We start from the raw sequence: 14,087 nt of genomic DNA on the forward strand, positions 1-14,087 counted from the left end.
CACAAATGTTGAATTGAAAAGTGTTTGGGGTACAAAAGATTGGCAAGTACAGGGTATAGAAGCTTTGTTTAGAGCCTGCATGATCCCAGAACAAATGATATTTTTAAATGACACTGTTCAACAAACCACCTGTCTTGGCCTAGCCAAAATCAAAGATTTAATTAAACCGTCTATTCCAAAACCAACAATGTTTAGCAACACTTCTACAGATGAAGAGATAGACGTAAACCATATATTAAACCAAAACAGAACACATCCTGATTGGAAACAGTGGTTGATCTGGCCCACAGATACTAATAACTGTCAAGACAGATTCCTGAATAAAACACAGGGGTTCAAAATGACCAGGCCAGACCCTAGATATCCCCAAAGACATCACCCAGGGATAATAACCACCTACAGTGTGGGCAAATTATGCCTTCAATGGCTGCAAACTTCCACACTGGCAGAAATTAAGCAACACCTAACTTTACTTACTGATGGTGCTGACTTGCGTGATTTCATAATGGGACCACGCAAACAGCGTCAAAAACGTTTCATAGCAGCCTCTGTATATGCAGCATACAATGAGGCCTGGAAGGTTACTCAAATTGAAACAGCAGAGAGAATACGGGAAATTGACCGTATTAATTTGGAAAAATCACTTTCTGTAGTGGACAATGGGTTAATGACTCTGTCCTCCAGAATTTTTTCTTTGGACAGCATTGTGTCTTCAGCAATCAACATATTATCGCAGGACTTACTGTTATTACAACACGGTCAGTCACAATTGCGTTCTATTGTACAGCTTGGCTGGACGTTACAAAATCTGCGTTCAGGCTATGTGCCTTGGCGTTTAATCAACACGACGTCACTATTCTATATCTTTAACCTTACTGATAGACAAATCAGTATGGCCCAGAAGGGTGCTGATTATACAATCCTGAGCATTGAGAAACTTGAGAGATTACCAATGACAATGTCAGAACGACCTGTCAGGGAATGGATAATACATGGGATAATTAATATTCCAATTTCAACCTTCAGGTTTCAATACTGCCAAAAATATATACAGGCTGGCATGTACGAGAAATTGGGAAAGGGGTACCTTAAAACAACATGGAACCTGCCCTATTCACATGCATGTGTCAGTAATAAAGGACAGAAAGTGTTTCTTAGTGGCAACAATTGTGCGATGTCACTAAGTGGCACACTTCTGTGTAACGGAATTAGTTTGCATGGAGCCTGTGAAGGGAATTCATACAACCTTTCATGTCACCAGCAAGGCGCACCTGCAACAGAAATAGAACCATTCTTTCAAAGACTCTATAATGGGAGTTACATTCTAATTGTAGACCGCAGATGTTGTAGTCTTATGCCCGGGACTCCTTATCTAGTAACTACGACTGCGAAGGTCAAGTGCTGTGGACGCTCATTGTTCCCCAGCTCCTTTCCAGACAGGGAGGCAAGGGCATGGCCCAACTTGAAAATTACTTCTATTCGAATAGATACTTTAAGCAGAATGAAAACAGTGCTTCTTCAGACGCCTACAAGGCTCACGTCATCAAAAGAAACATATGATCTACAAGTCGCAAGGACGACTGCAGAGATACATTCATTGTTATCAACTAATTCCCCCATACATTTCGCGGAAATTCTAAATGAAATCTTAAATATTTCTGATACCAATGGGATCTCAAAGGTATTTAAGACAGTATTTTCGATGGCATTAACACCATTCAAAGCCATACTGGGTATTTTTCCAGATTTCGTCCATTCGATTTTTGGCGGACTTCCCCTGATCCTGGGACTAATTGCAGGAATCCTATTCTTAGTCCTTATTTTTCGTTATGGCAACCCATGTCACAGACAAAACTCTTGCGACAAGGGAAGAAACAATCCTAGCCATTGGATACCGGGACCGGATATCAAAAATCCTGGGACTCTCCCGGCTTAGAGACCTAAATATGACTTGGTTTCTATCATTTCGACCAATGTGGCAAAGATGTGTTTTACCTGTATTAAGGTGTCTGCTATGCGGAGAAGAATGCGTGTTAGACACCTGTCTGACGCTACAATCGGATGCGCCAATGGATGCAGAAACATTGTTGAGCCCGATCAAGGTTCATGCTTTGTGCTGCCCTCAAAGGCTACCAATCCTGATGACGGCATTCGTGGAAGCTTCACCACTACGATTGATGGGTAGTGAAGTTCAAGATGAAAGCAGCATCGAACAGGTACGACCTTCTGTCAGCAATGCGAATCAGAATGTCAATGGAGACAATCATGCGCACGAATGCATGATTACACCTATTTCCGAGTTAGTGGAACTTTCCCAGGAAGCTGTTGACAGCTTTTTCGAAAGCCTAAATGATATGATGTTCTCACCAGAGCAGAAATAGAGACTTTTGAGCAAGCTCGCACACGGCGTTCCCTGAATTCGGCCTTCAACTTTAAAAATAAAGTCACATGAACAATTTTCCCTCCAGTTCACGGACAGCAAGTTTTTCAACAGCCCCAAAATATTTTTGCATATTTTCCGGGACACTATCTTCTGCTTAAAGTAAGAACTATTCTTAAAGAACTAAGGTTTCTAAATTTTAGATAGTTTATAGACATTAGCTGCCCGCTGGTATGTTCACATATATATATTTTATTATGTGATGGAATGGTCTCAAACCTTTTTTTCTGTATTAAGCGCCATTTCATGTGTAAATTCTCATATACCAAATAGCAATAATATATACAAATGCGTGATTACTTTAGCATTATTCTACAGCTTGAGTGCATACAATACATATGACTGCAATTTTCCGTATATTTGAAAATTTCAAAATACATTTATGTATTTTGGGGTGGTAAGGTATACACTATACTCTATAGTATGTTGTACTATGTTATACTATGCATAGATTAGTAAATATGACCATAGTTAGCGTGGAGTGGGTGTGATGTATTCCTATAGGTTCTGAATCGATCCCCCTATTCCTGACCCTATTCTGGTTAGTAAACTAACAAGTTAACTAGTAATCAGCCCATGAGGCAGAAAACCCCCATGATGCAGATACCGTTATCTGACGCAGTCACACTACGGCACAGGAACGTGTTATCTGATTAGGTCATAACGCTTGCGATCTAATTAGACAAGCGATATTCCTCCAGCCCCTGATAAGGCATACGGAGTTCTCAAAACAAATCAAACCTATGACAACCTGGGCAAAACCCTGCGGCCATTGTTTTGATTTCACCGAGAACTTCAGTAAAAGAATGTGCTAACGAGCAAGTCGTATGACATCCTTATTGACGTATCTATGTCCATCCTTACGTCAATCTCGGCACCTTAAAGGTATAAATATTACCGATATTGCCCTATGCAAACACACGCGTGGTGACGAGACGGAGCAGCCATACTTGCCGAAGCGAAGAGCAGAGCAGAGCCCGCTGGCGCAGCCCCGCCTTCCTGACGCGCTGAGACGCGCTGCTTTCTCCTGCCGAGAATTCCAGCCCCGGCGTTTCTGGGCAGCCCTCGCAGGCAGCCTGGAATATCGAGACCAGAGAGAGAGATACCATCCCTCATTCATCCTAACTTCCAGGTACAGAACTGAATAACCCCTCACAGAGAATTCTTTAGTTATTCACTTGGCAAAAACAAACTTAACTTAAACTGTAACTTTCTATTCCCGCCCACGTATTAGGCTTAGGTCAGGTACACGGGGTAGGCGTATTTAGAAACACCAGTTGAGTACGTTTAGTCAAATGTATATGTGTATGTAATATATTTTATTCATTTTAAAACATCATATGGCTTAGAAACCATATCAATGTTTTTACAGTATTATTTTATACTATTGCTTTTAATGTATGCACTTTACTTAACTATAAGTATTGCAATAATATCGATCCATTTCTCTTGTATGAGAAAAGAGACTGATCAATAAATACCACCTTTTTATTGAACACGCCCGTCTCTTCCTTTTCTCTACATTCTGATGAGACTAAGAATGCACGTACTGACTGAGTAAAATAAATTGCCTTTTGTTCACACGACTCTCGAGATATACTCTTGATTAGGGGAGAGCAAAGTTGTCATGTTCTATGGTTGTCAGAAACTAAATCCCTTCTTGTCTAATCAGGGAAGTTAAGTCCTCCTTGAACATTCGAGAAAGTTTCTAGTGAACTCTGAGCTAAGCTGGCAAACCCAAAACTTTAAGTCTAGTATCGACAGTAGTAGACCTAGTTAACGTCTGGTCTAGGCCTTTACTATTGTAGGTATTATTCCAATGCGCAGAGCCTATTGGGATGATAGGAACTACACTACAGTTTTTCTGCCCTTCTGCCCTCTGTTACACTCATTTTTTGTGCCCTTCTGCCCTCTGTTATTCCCTTGTTTTTGTGCCCTTCTGCCCTCTGTTAGACTTATTTTTGTGCCCTTCTGCCCTCTGTTAAACTCGTTTTTGGGCCTTTCTGCCCCGTTAGACCCGTTTTTTGTGCCCTTCTGCCCTCTGTTAGACTCGTTTTTCCCTTGTTTTTCTGCCCTTCTGTCCTCTGTTAGACTGTTTTTTTGTGTCCTTCTGCCCTCTGTTAGACTCGTTTTTCCCTTGTTTTTCTGCCCTTCTGCCCTTTGTTAGACTGCTTTTTGTGCCTTTCTGCCCTCTGCATCACCACATCATCACTCAGTGCTACCCCAGCATCACTCAGCACCACCACATTATCACTCAGCACCACCACATTATCACTCAGCACCACCATAGCACCACTCAGCACCACCACAGCATCACTCAGCACCACCACAGCACTACTCAGCACCACCACAGCACCACTCAGTGCCACCACTGCATCACTCAGCACCACCACAGCATCACTCAACACCACCACATTATCACTCAGCACCACCACAGCACCACTCAGCACCACCACAGCATCACTCAGCACCACCACAGCATCACTCAGCACCACCACAGCACCACTCAGCACCACCACAGCACCACTCAGCACCACCACAGCACCACTCAGCACCACCACAGCACCACTCAGCGCCACCACAGCATCACTGAGCACCACCACAGCATCACTCAGCACCACCACATTATCACTCAGCACTACCACAGCACCACTCAGCACCACCACAGCACCACTCAGCACCACCGCAGCACCACTCAGCATCACCACAGCACCACTCAGCACCACCAAAGCAAGCATTCAACAACAACTGGTTCAAATATGTTCTCTCAATGTTTCAAACTTTATTACAAATGTCACAAAAAGATGTTAATATTTCACTTCTGTTCTTGGATTTTCGTCACAATAAAATACACTGAACATAATCTTCACAAAAGTTATTTACAAAAGTTTAAGCTATTGCCATTATAAATTAAAATCACTTTTATTTAAGTATTAATTATTTAAAAAAATTATAAGCCATTGTAATTTGTAATATCAATACAGCTAAGTCATGTAAATACAAAACATGTTGCATTACAAATGCTATAGGTGTTACATTTGCGAAAGTTATAACTATTGGCATTGTAAATGACAAAGCTATTAATTTAGCTATTTTCAAAACCAACACATAAATAAAAAAAAATGTCATTTACAAAACCAATAGCTCAAACTTTCCTAATGCGAGACCTATTGCATTGCAAATGCTTGTTTTTATATCTGTCAGTGCTACCTGTTGAGGTTTAATTTTCGTGACAGGCGCCTCATTGCCTACTTGTAACTATTCTCTGACACTGCTTCAAGGGTCAGAGCAGGGTCAGATAATAGTTGCAAGTAGGCAACGAGGCGCCAGGAAGCACTTACAGGCTTACAGCAGCAGGTGCCCAAGTTGAAGTTAATTTCTTTGTAACCCTTTTGTAAAAGGTTAAAAAAAATTAGCTTCAACTTTTGCACCTGCTGCTGTAACCCTGTAAGTGCTTGGCTGAAAATTCGTCCCCGCTGATTCGCGGATTTTACCGAGATTTCGCGAGATTCGCGGATCGCGAAATCGCGGAAAATCCGCAAATTCCGCGAGCGGAACGAATTTTCAGCCCATGCTTAAAGAGAACTACATTGTGGGCCCGATTCACAGAACTAACTTAAGACAAAATCCTAAACTTACTATCATTTTGGTATTCACAGAAGGCACTTACTCATTTTGGTATTCACAGTAGACACTTCACATTTCGGTATTCACAGAAGTTAGGAGACCTAACTTTAGGATTCCTAAATGCCTACTGTGAATAACGAAAGTCTAAAAATGAGAAAATCGGAGTCCTAAAGTTAGGAGTCCTAACTTTACTACTACTAAATTGAGAAAAATCCTAACTTTAAGACTTTCGGTATTCACAGAAGGCATTTAGGAGTCCTAAAGTTAGGACTCCTAACTTCTGTGAATACCGAAATGAGTAAGTGTCTTCTCTGAATACCAAAATGAGTAAGTGCCTTCTGTGAATACCAAAATGGTAGTAAGTTTAGGATTTTGTCTTAAGTTAGTTCTGTGAATCGGGTCCTGTGTAAAGATGTGCTCTTTGTAAATGAACAAAATGGAGTCACGCAAAGTGAAGTTATCCCCTGGCAGAAGTGGGTTGAATCCCTGACCCATGCTACATGCTGTAGTGGGCTGAAGCAAAATGTGAATGACATACCAGCAGACCAATAGATGAAGACAGATGTCTGAAAGCCCCTCTAACTAAGTATATGATAAATACATATTTCTTTTTTAAATCAAAAGGTCTCGGCTAACACCAGACCTAAAAACATCATAGACTAACGTATTACTTTATATGCCTGATGATTATGCTGCATAAAAGGACTTCTTAGGTTCGGCCTGTCAGCATGATTGGTAGCATTAGGAATAATGAGATTGGGGGTGATTGAAATATATATCACAGCTTCAAAGTTTTTTGTAGTTTACTAACTGCTTCACAAACATTAGAACCTTTTGACGATCTCCCACAAGTTTGCTTCGAGATGAAAAGATATACAAAAAAAATATTGCAGAACAGTTATGCCCCACAATTTTTTGCAGGACAGTGCTCCCATTGACTTTTAGTTTTTGCTTAGATTTGTTCAGCAGATCAAACATTTGGAGATTGTATACAAATCAAGTTAAACTTTCAATCTTTGCACAGTCTATGAAACTTGCACAGTTTTGAAAATGATGTCACTATGTTTATGGGGAAAATTGATTATTGGAGCTAATGCTGCTGTGACAGCTTTAGTCCAGCAGGAGTAAAAGACTCATTGTTCTGACAGAGGATGATGATGTAAGAAAGGGAATAGCAATAATATCATTGTGATAATATGCACACACAACAAAAATAAATAAATGTATTTAGTGGTAGAACATAAATGCTGACAGTGATAAAGAAATTAATATATTGCATTTTTTTATTTATGTTTGTATTATTTACAGTAGGGTTACCACGGTCTTCCCTGACGTGTTCATCATGATTCACCTGAACTCTTCATCCTCTAACACTACAGAAAATGCCACAGAATGGAACAGCACCAACATAACTTTAGTTGCAGATGATGTGGTCCTTGCTACATTCTCTCTTCTTCTCTCCTTCTTCGGCTTATTTGGCAACGGGATGGTCTTCTGGTACCTTTGCTTTAGGATTAAAAGAAACAAGTTTACTGTCTACATCCTCAACTTGTGTGTGGCAGACTTCATGTCTCTCATTGTTTACACACTTCTCCTTGTTTGCATGATGGTTGACATGACTCGGTCTACTGAAACACCAGTTCATATAATCCCACTAGAAATCTTATTCATACTGGGATACAATACTGACCTCTATCTCCTAACAGCCATCAGCTTTGAGAGATGCTTGTCTGTACTTCATCCCTTTTGGTACCAATGCAAGAGGCCAAAGCACCAGTCGTCCATTGCATGTGGGCTACTCTGGTCTCTCTCTTGCTTAGTCACTTTGCTTGAATACTTTGCATGCCCAGAAGACACCCCTGAAGCTCTTGGTATCACCAGTCCATGCAACCTTGGGATCTTTGTCTTTATGTGTCTACTACACTTCTCATTGTTTATCCCACTTATGGTAATCTCCAACTTGATCTTGCTGATCCAGGTACGAAGGACCTCACTAAAGACTCACTCATCAAAGCTTTATGTCGTCATTACCATCACAGTGTTTCTTTTCCTCCTTTCCGCTGTACCACCAAGACTGATCTCCATGCTGAAAAACCAAGATCTGATGGACCACAAGCTCTTCAGATATATATATATCTTCTGCTCCTGCATCAACAGCAGCTCCAATCCATTCATTTACCTCTTTGTGGGAAGTCAGAAGAAGCTGCAGTGCCAGGGATCAGTGGCTGAGGTCTTACAGAGTGTTTTCAAGGACAATAGTGAGACATTGGAGCAAGGACAGGAGTCGGTATTCCCAACTGAATACCAAACTGGATACAACAGCTCTGACCAATGAGATCAGAAGATATCTAAGAGACAGTGAACAAGAAGCTTTAGACAGCACTACCTCTTGAAACTAACCATCTTCAGAGTAGCAAATGTCGCAACTGTAGAGGAATTGATATTGTGAAATTTGAAACAATATTTTAGGCAGATTGTTCCTACAGAGGAGCTATTTCTATAGACAGAACACCCTACAATATAAATGTGTATGTAGTCATTGCACGCTCTATGTGGCTCTATGTAACATGTGTCTCTCTCTGTCTGCTTCAGCAAAAGACATTGTCAAAGTGCCTTCTCCTTCCTTGTATTTAGGTTTCAATCATTTTTATTTGCACTGCTTTGTTTAACATTCACTATACTTTCACCAGGAGCCTTGTACAGATATAACTGATGTTTTATGACTTCTATCCCACCATGTTTACCCTACTATATTCCAATGCTGCTATATTGGCTTTCAATACTTGGAAACAATTAGACAAAGTTTAACAATAACCTGCATAGGTGTCTGCGGTAGCTTACTTTCATCCATGTAATTGCCACAAGTTGTTGGAAGTCCAGAATAGAATGCTGAAAGATAGTCAGTTACTGCCGAGCAACTACTGGGAAGGTCTGTCGGTTTGCCTATCCTTTTAAACAATAAGGGCTCTCTCTACATACCAGCAGTAATTCTAATTCACCTGGAAAGTAGGCCTGGGCAAAATGTGGATTAAGCCAGCGTAATTTCAGAAATCTTTTTGTTAAACGAAATTCCTGAAATGATGTCATTATGACACTTTGCGGAGTTACGCACCACGCATGGGAAAAATTTACCACAAATGCGCAATTCATAGTAAAGATTTACCACAAATTAAACAGAATGCGAGGGGTTGTGGTTTGCAATGCTTTTATTTAAATAGGTCCATGATATGATGTGTTATGTCAATTTATAGAGTGCTCTAATCACATATGAGGGTATCCAGGCAGTTAAAGCCAAAACCTGAAGTGTAAAAAGAACAAGGTGAGGGATGGAATACTCAAACTAATCTCAGCCACTGGCAATCCGCCACGGCCGCACTCGAGTCCATCATTTTTTGCCCACCATGCTACCTCAGTTTGGAGCCAAGCATATGCAAATCAGTTTTGACCCTGCTCCAATAAGAACAGTCCAGCCCAAACTGCCAGAAATTGAAGCAACAGCACATTTTGTGCAAAAATATAGAGCAAAATGATGCAGTTGCACTATACGTAAATACACGTAATTTTGTCTAATTTTGCCCGTAGAAAACAAAAGGCCTTGTAGCACTCAATAAGGGTCGGATGACATAAAGTATACTGCTTGGTTGAAGTTGTTTGTGTGCTCTAAATTGTTGTTTTGCTGCTATTTAGTTGGTGGTGAATTGCATTCAGATAGTGTAGCTTGCAATTTGATTTGATTTGATTTATTGTTAACTGTTCAATTATTTAAAATCATTACAGTGTAAACCTAAAATTGAAGCCAAGGTCTCTTAAGATGAGGCAGAGCATTCTTTGTCGCTCACTAGTTACTTTGGTGCAGCAGCATAGTAAGTGGAGTTGCATAGGCAGCAAGAGGTGGCATCATCTGCATGTGCCCATGCTGGATTGAAGTCCGCAGTTCTGAGGGCCATTAGCCTCTTAGAAAGGATTTTACTGCGGGCTTGGGCCCCTAGTGCCTCACTTAGGTATGGTTGAGCTTTCCCCATAATCTAAGATTCATTCAATGCCTTAGTAAGGTTGTTATGGCGAAGTGTGATTAGATCCAATTCATATGAAATGGAGCGGACCTGCCATCTTATGATGTTTGACCAGGTCTTGTGCGGGATGTCTGTTAGAGACAGGCTTTGGGGTTCGATGTTGAGGGTCTCTATTGCTATTGCCCAGCTTGATGTACCAGGGGGAGTCCTCTTCTCTAAAGTTTGTTACCAGGTGGTGTTTAAGAGAGTTATAAGGTGCTTTAAGGACTCTGATATAATACTTAATCAGGTCCCCCTGGAGGGCCAGTTCCGGTCTGCTGAGCCCTAATTCCAGCCGTAACCTGGTGTTCCTTGCATACCTGGGTGTTTGCAGCACGATTTTGTTGCCTTTGACCTGCGCTGCTGATATTTGTTTGTCTAAGTCTCCTGGAAATGCCAAATGACCGTAGTTGATGGCCCGGATTAGTTTTGTCCTGAGGACCTTCCACATGGGCTCCACTGTGGGGCTGGTCAAGCGTTAACTTAGGCGTCTCATAGATAGGATTACACTCTTGGTTTTGGCATTTAGCTGTTTTGTATGATTTGCCGATGTTGCCGTCTCATGTAGCCAAAACCCAAGATAATTATAGGCTGTGGTGGTGCCAATTTGGAGATCTCCCAAAGTCCGGCATGCATGTTTTTTGTGGGGATATCTGCCGAATACCATTATCTTTGTTTTACTCTGGTTAAAAGTCAGGTGATTTTCCTTATTGTACTTCCCCAGCTCTTTTAATGCTCTTTGGAGGTCCACCCTTGTGTGATCCATCACCACAGTATCGTCTGCGTACTGAAGAATTGCCAGTCTCGCTGTGCCCAGTTTAGGTGGAACTAGACTTGCCTCTTTCAAAGCTCCCCCCATATCGGCTGTATAGAGATTGAATAATAGGGGGGCTAAGACACATCCCTGCTTCAGTCCGTTGTTGGTTTCCACTCTTGCCGATAACGCTGTAGGGCTTATCTTGACTTGTACCCAGGTCCCCTCATAAAGGTATTATGATGGCTTTCAGTAGCTTTGATGGTACTCCCCAGGCTGACAGTTTTCCCCAGAGTTTGCCTCTATCGACTTTTTCAAAAGCTGTGCTGTAGTCAATAAAACAGCAAAACAGCGGCAGATGCCTGTCTTTCACCGCTCGTTTTGAGAGATGGGCCAGGGCCATGATGTTGTCCATAGTTGTGCTGTTTGTCCTGAAGCCTGTCTGATAGAATGGTAATATTTCATTGTTGTTAGCCCAGTCCTCTAATTCTCTCAATAGTAATTTGGCATAGGCTTTGGCTTCTAAGTCCAGCAGGGCCACTAGCCTGTAGGTGGGGTTGGAGTGGTCACCTTTCTTGTGAATAGGAAAAAGAATTGATCCTTTCCGTGTTTGTGGGATTATTGCCGTTAAGTATGCAAAATTGTACAGAGGGGCAAGGATTGAGGTGAAGAGTGGTTGAACTGATTTGAATGCCAGGGCTGGAATGCTGTATGGGCCTGGTGCCCCATCATTCCTCATTTTCCTTATCTCCCTTGTTATTTCGGTTTCTGTGAAGCCAATGCCCTCAGGCGTCATTGTTCTACTTTGTCTGTGTGCTTGGGGAGAATGTCAATGTGGTTGCTTGTTTCACAGGAGTTCTAAGGAGGGGTTTGCTCTGAAGTTGATGTTCCTTTGGTATATAAGCCCCTTACATACACTTCTCATTCATTGCTTGCAATGTTATTCGCCTTGCCTCTGGACTGAGAGCTCAGGCGGTTTATGTACCTCCATAATTTGGCATTGTTCTTTTCCTTTAACAAGGCGAATACTGTAAGCCATTTTTGTTCCATTTCTTTCCTCTCGTGCTCGCCTACTTCCCTCCTGTAAGCGGCTCTCAGTGCACTTATGGAGGTCCCCTCTTCCGATGAGCCTCTATTTTTCCTTCTAAGTGCCTTCATTAGAGCACCTTTACATTGGCTCAAGCTCCCCTGTATCTGTGGATTCTTTGAGACAAGGGCCTTGTGGGAAGGTCTTTTTGTGCATTGTTCTTTGACCAGCTTCCACCACCGATCATCTTTTAGTGCTTCCCAGTGACCAATCGTCTCTTGGTCGGTCTCCCACGGTCCTCGAACTTCCCATGTTGCTGCCCACTCCTGAATTTTCCCTTCTCTCAGATCCAACACCAATCTGCTGGCTTTTAGGAGGGATTTGCAGACCCTGCTTTTCACGCAATATTCTGCTCTTTTATGAGCCTTGTCCTTTCTCGCGCTCCATCCTCTTCCTGGGTCCGTGAGGTTCTTTCAGCGCCGGAACACTCTTCGGAGTAGCCGTGCACTATAAAAGTACCCCCATTAAAAAGTAAGAAAAGAGAAAATTATCCATTTTATTCTTTTAATGGCTCTGAAATGTTCCTCCCCTGTGGTTTCTCCCATCATTTTCTGGAGGTATGCTGATTCCGTTCCTAGGTAAAATGTTGCACATGATCGCTTTCTCCTCTGTCATCGACGTGAAATTCTTTCAACTTATCAACCATTTTCTCGTTGATTAAAATATAGTCAATAGTAGATATGTTTCAAAATGATGGTTTTGGGCATCACAAGGGTGAATGTAGTTTCATCATAAGGTGAGTTGAGTTTGACATTTTTGAGAAGAGAGAGCAGTGGGCCCGCCTTGTGCCCTTTATTTTGTATGCCAGAGGCATCTTCCAGACTTCTCAAATTAAAATCTCCTGCAACGATTACGTAGTTTGATGTGTCTCCCGGACCCTCTTTTTGAGGTTTAAGGACAGAGGGGTAGTTAGGTTGTCTGGGTTCTGATGCTTCTATGCCCCAACTTGCTAATTGTTGCGCTTCTCCAAGAACAGCCCGTTGGATCGGTTGATTGATCGTTAAAGCCCAGGAGAGTTGAATCACCATGGCTGTCTCGTTGTGACCTTTTGAACTTTACCCACTCTATTTTTTCTGAAGTTATCTGAGACAAAAAAAAGTCGGAGAATGTTGGTTCTATTTAGGATGTCATGGGGGCCTTCCATGTGGTACCTAGAGGTTAGCGCCACCTCGTAAAATGTGGGTGTTTCCACAAAAGTTTTTGTTTGTGAGGCCCCCCCGTTGCACTGGCAGCATGATCTCAAACTGTGGGGGGGGGGGGTAAATCAAGGATCGCCAATGTTGTTAATCTTCCGCCCTATTGTTGTTTCCCAGCAGACTTGCGATATGTTTTTGCTCCATCGGTCGAGATGTAGTTTGCTCCATAGGGCCTTTGTGAACCTCATGTTCCAATAGATCATTGGGCCTTATTTGTGTGGAGGCGTCCTCCTTGCCCATTCTGACCCCGTTTGTTAACACCTGTGTGGCTGTTGATGATAACCCTGCTGGGTGTAATAGTTGCGCCTGGACCACCTGGTTCCCCTGATCCTCGTGGTCCATGCTTGGTTGGGACGTGCCATCTCTTTCACTTTCTTCATCCTTTTCTTTTTCTGCCGGTGATCGCTGGTTCTTAACCCGTTGGCTGCTGCCATCGGCCAACGGTCGTCGCGAGCACTACCTTGGTAGTGCTGCGCACGTCCGTTGGCTGACGCTGCCCACCGATTTTTCGAACGTTCAGCACTGGAGCAGAACGTTTGAAGCAGCCAACGGGTTAATCTTCTGTTTAAAATTAAAAATCGGGTAGGGTGGCAGTGAGTTGCTTTTCTGATTAGTTCTATGGTTATTCAGCATTGCCGGCAGGATGGATCTTCTGTTCAGTTTTGATCTCTTCAGCTGTTTCTTCAGATTTTTCTTCGCCTTCTGTGTAAGGGGAGCTTCTGTTCTAGCTGCTGTTTCCCCTTCAGTGGTCACCTTCTGTCCTTTGACTACCTTTATGACTGGGCTTGCCGAAATTTCCTTAGCCTCACTCTTTGTCAGGGGAGCCGGGTACTCTAGACTGTAGTACTCTTTTTCTCTAGCGTTTATTTCCAAGTCCCTCACTTAGCTGTATTCTCCATTGGTCGCCACTTTGTGATTACCCTTTGCCATT

The 14,087-nt window shown here is 42.3% G+C and overlaps 1 protein-coding gene across 1 annotated transcript; it reads left to right on the forward strand.

Moving 5' to 3' along the window:
• Positions 1–7,390: 7,390 nt before the first annotated feature.
• Positions 7,391–8,576, forward strand: LOC144768968 (proto-oncogene Mas-like). The gene has a single exon (XM_078652964.1). The coding sequence runs from the start codon at positions 7,410–7,412 to the stop codon at positions 8,400–8,402; it is 993 nt and encodes a 330-aa protein (XP_078509090.1). The 5' UTR covers positions 7,391–7,409; the 3' UTR covers positions 8,403–8,576.
• The last annotated feature ends 5,511 nt before the right edge of the window (positions 8,577–14,087 follow it).

The sequence above is a fragment of the Lissotriton helveticus genome, chromosome 1_1 (assembly GCF_964261635.1).
Source record: "Lissotriton helveticus chromosome 1_1, aLisHel1.1, whole genome shotgun sequence".
Lineage (NCBI taxonomy): Eukaryota > Metazoa > Chordata > Amphibia > Caudata > Salamandridae > Lissotriton > Lissotriton helveticus.

Bases quoted from the DNA above. Each gene is read 5' to 3' on its own strand.
- LOC144768968 (XM_078652964.1), top strand. From the start codon at position 7,410: ATGATTCACCTGAACTCTTCATCCTCTAACACTACAGAAAATGCCACA.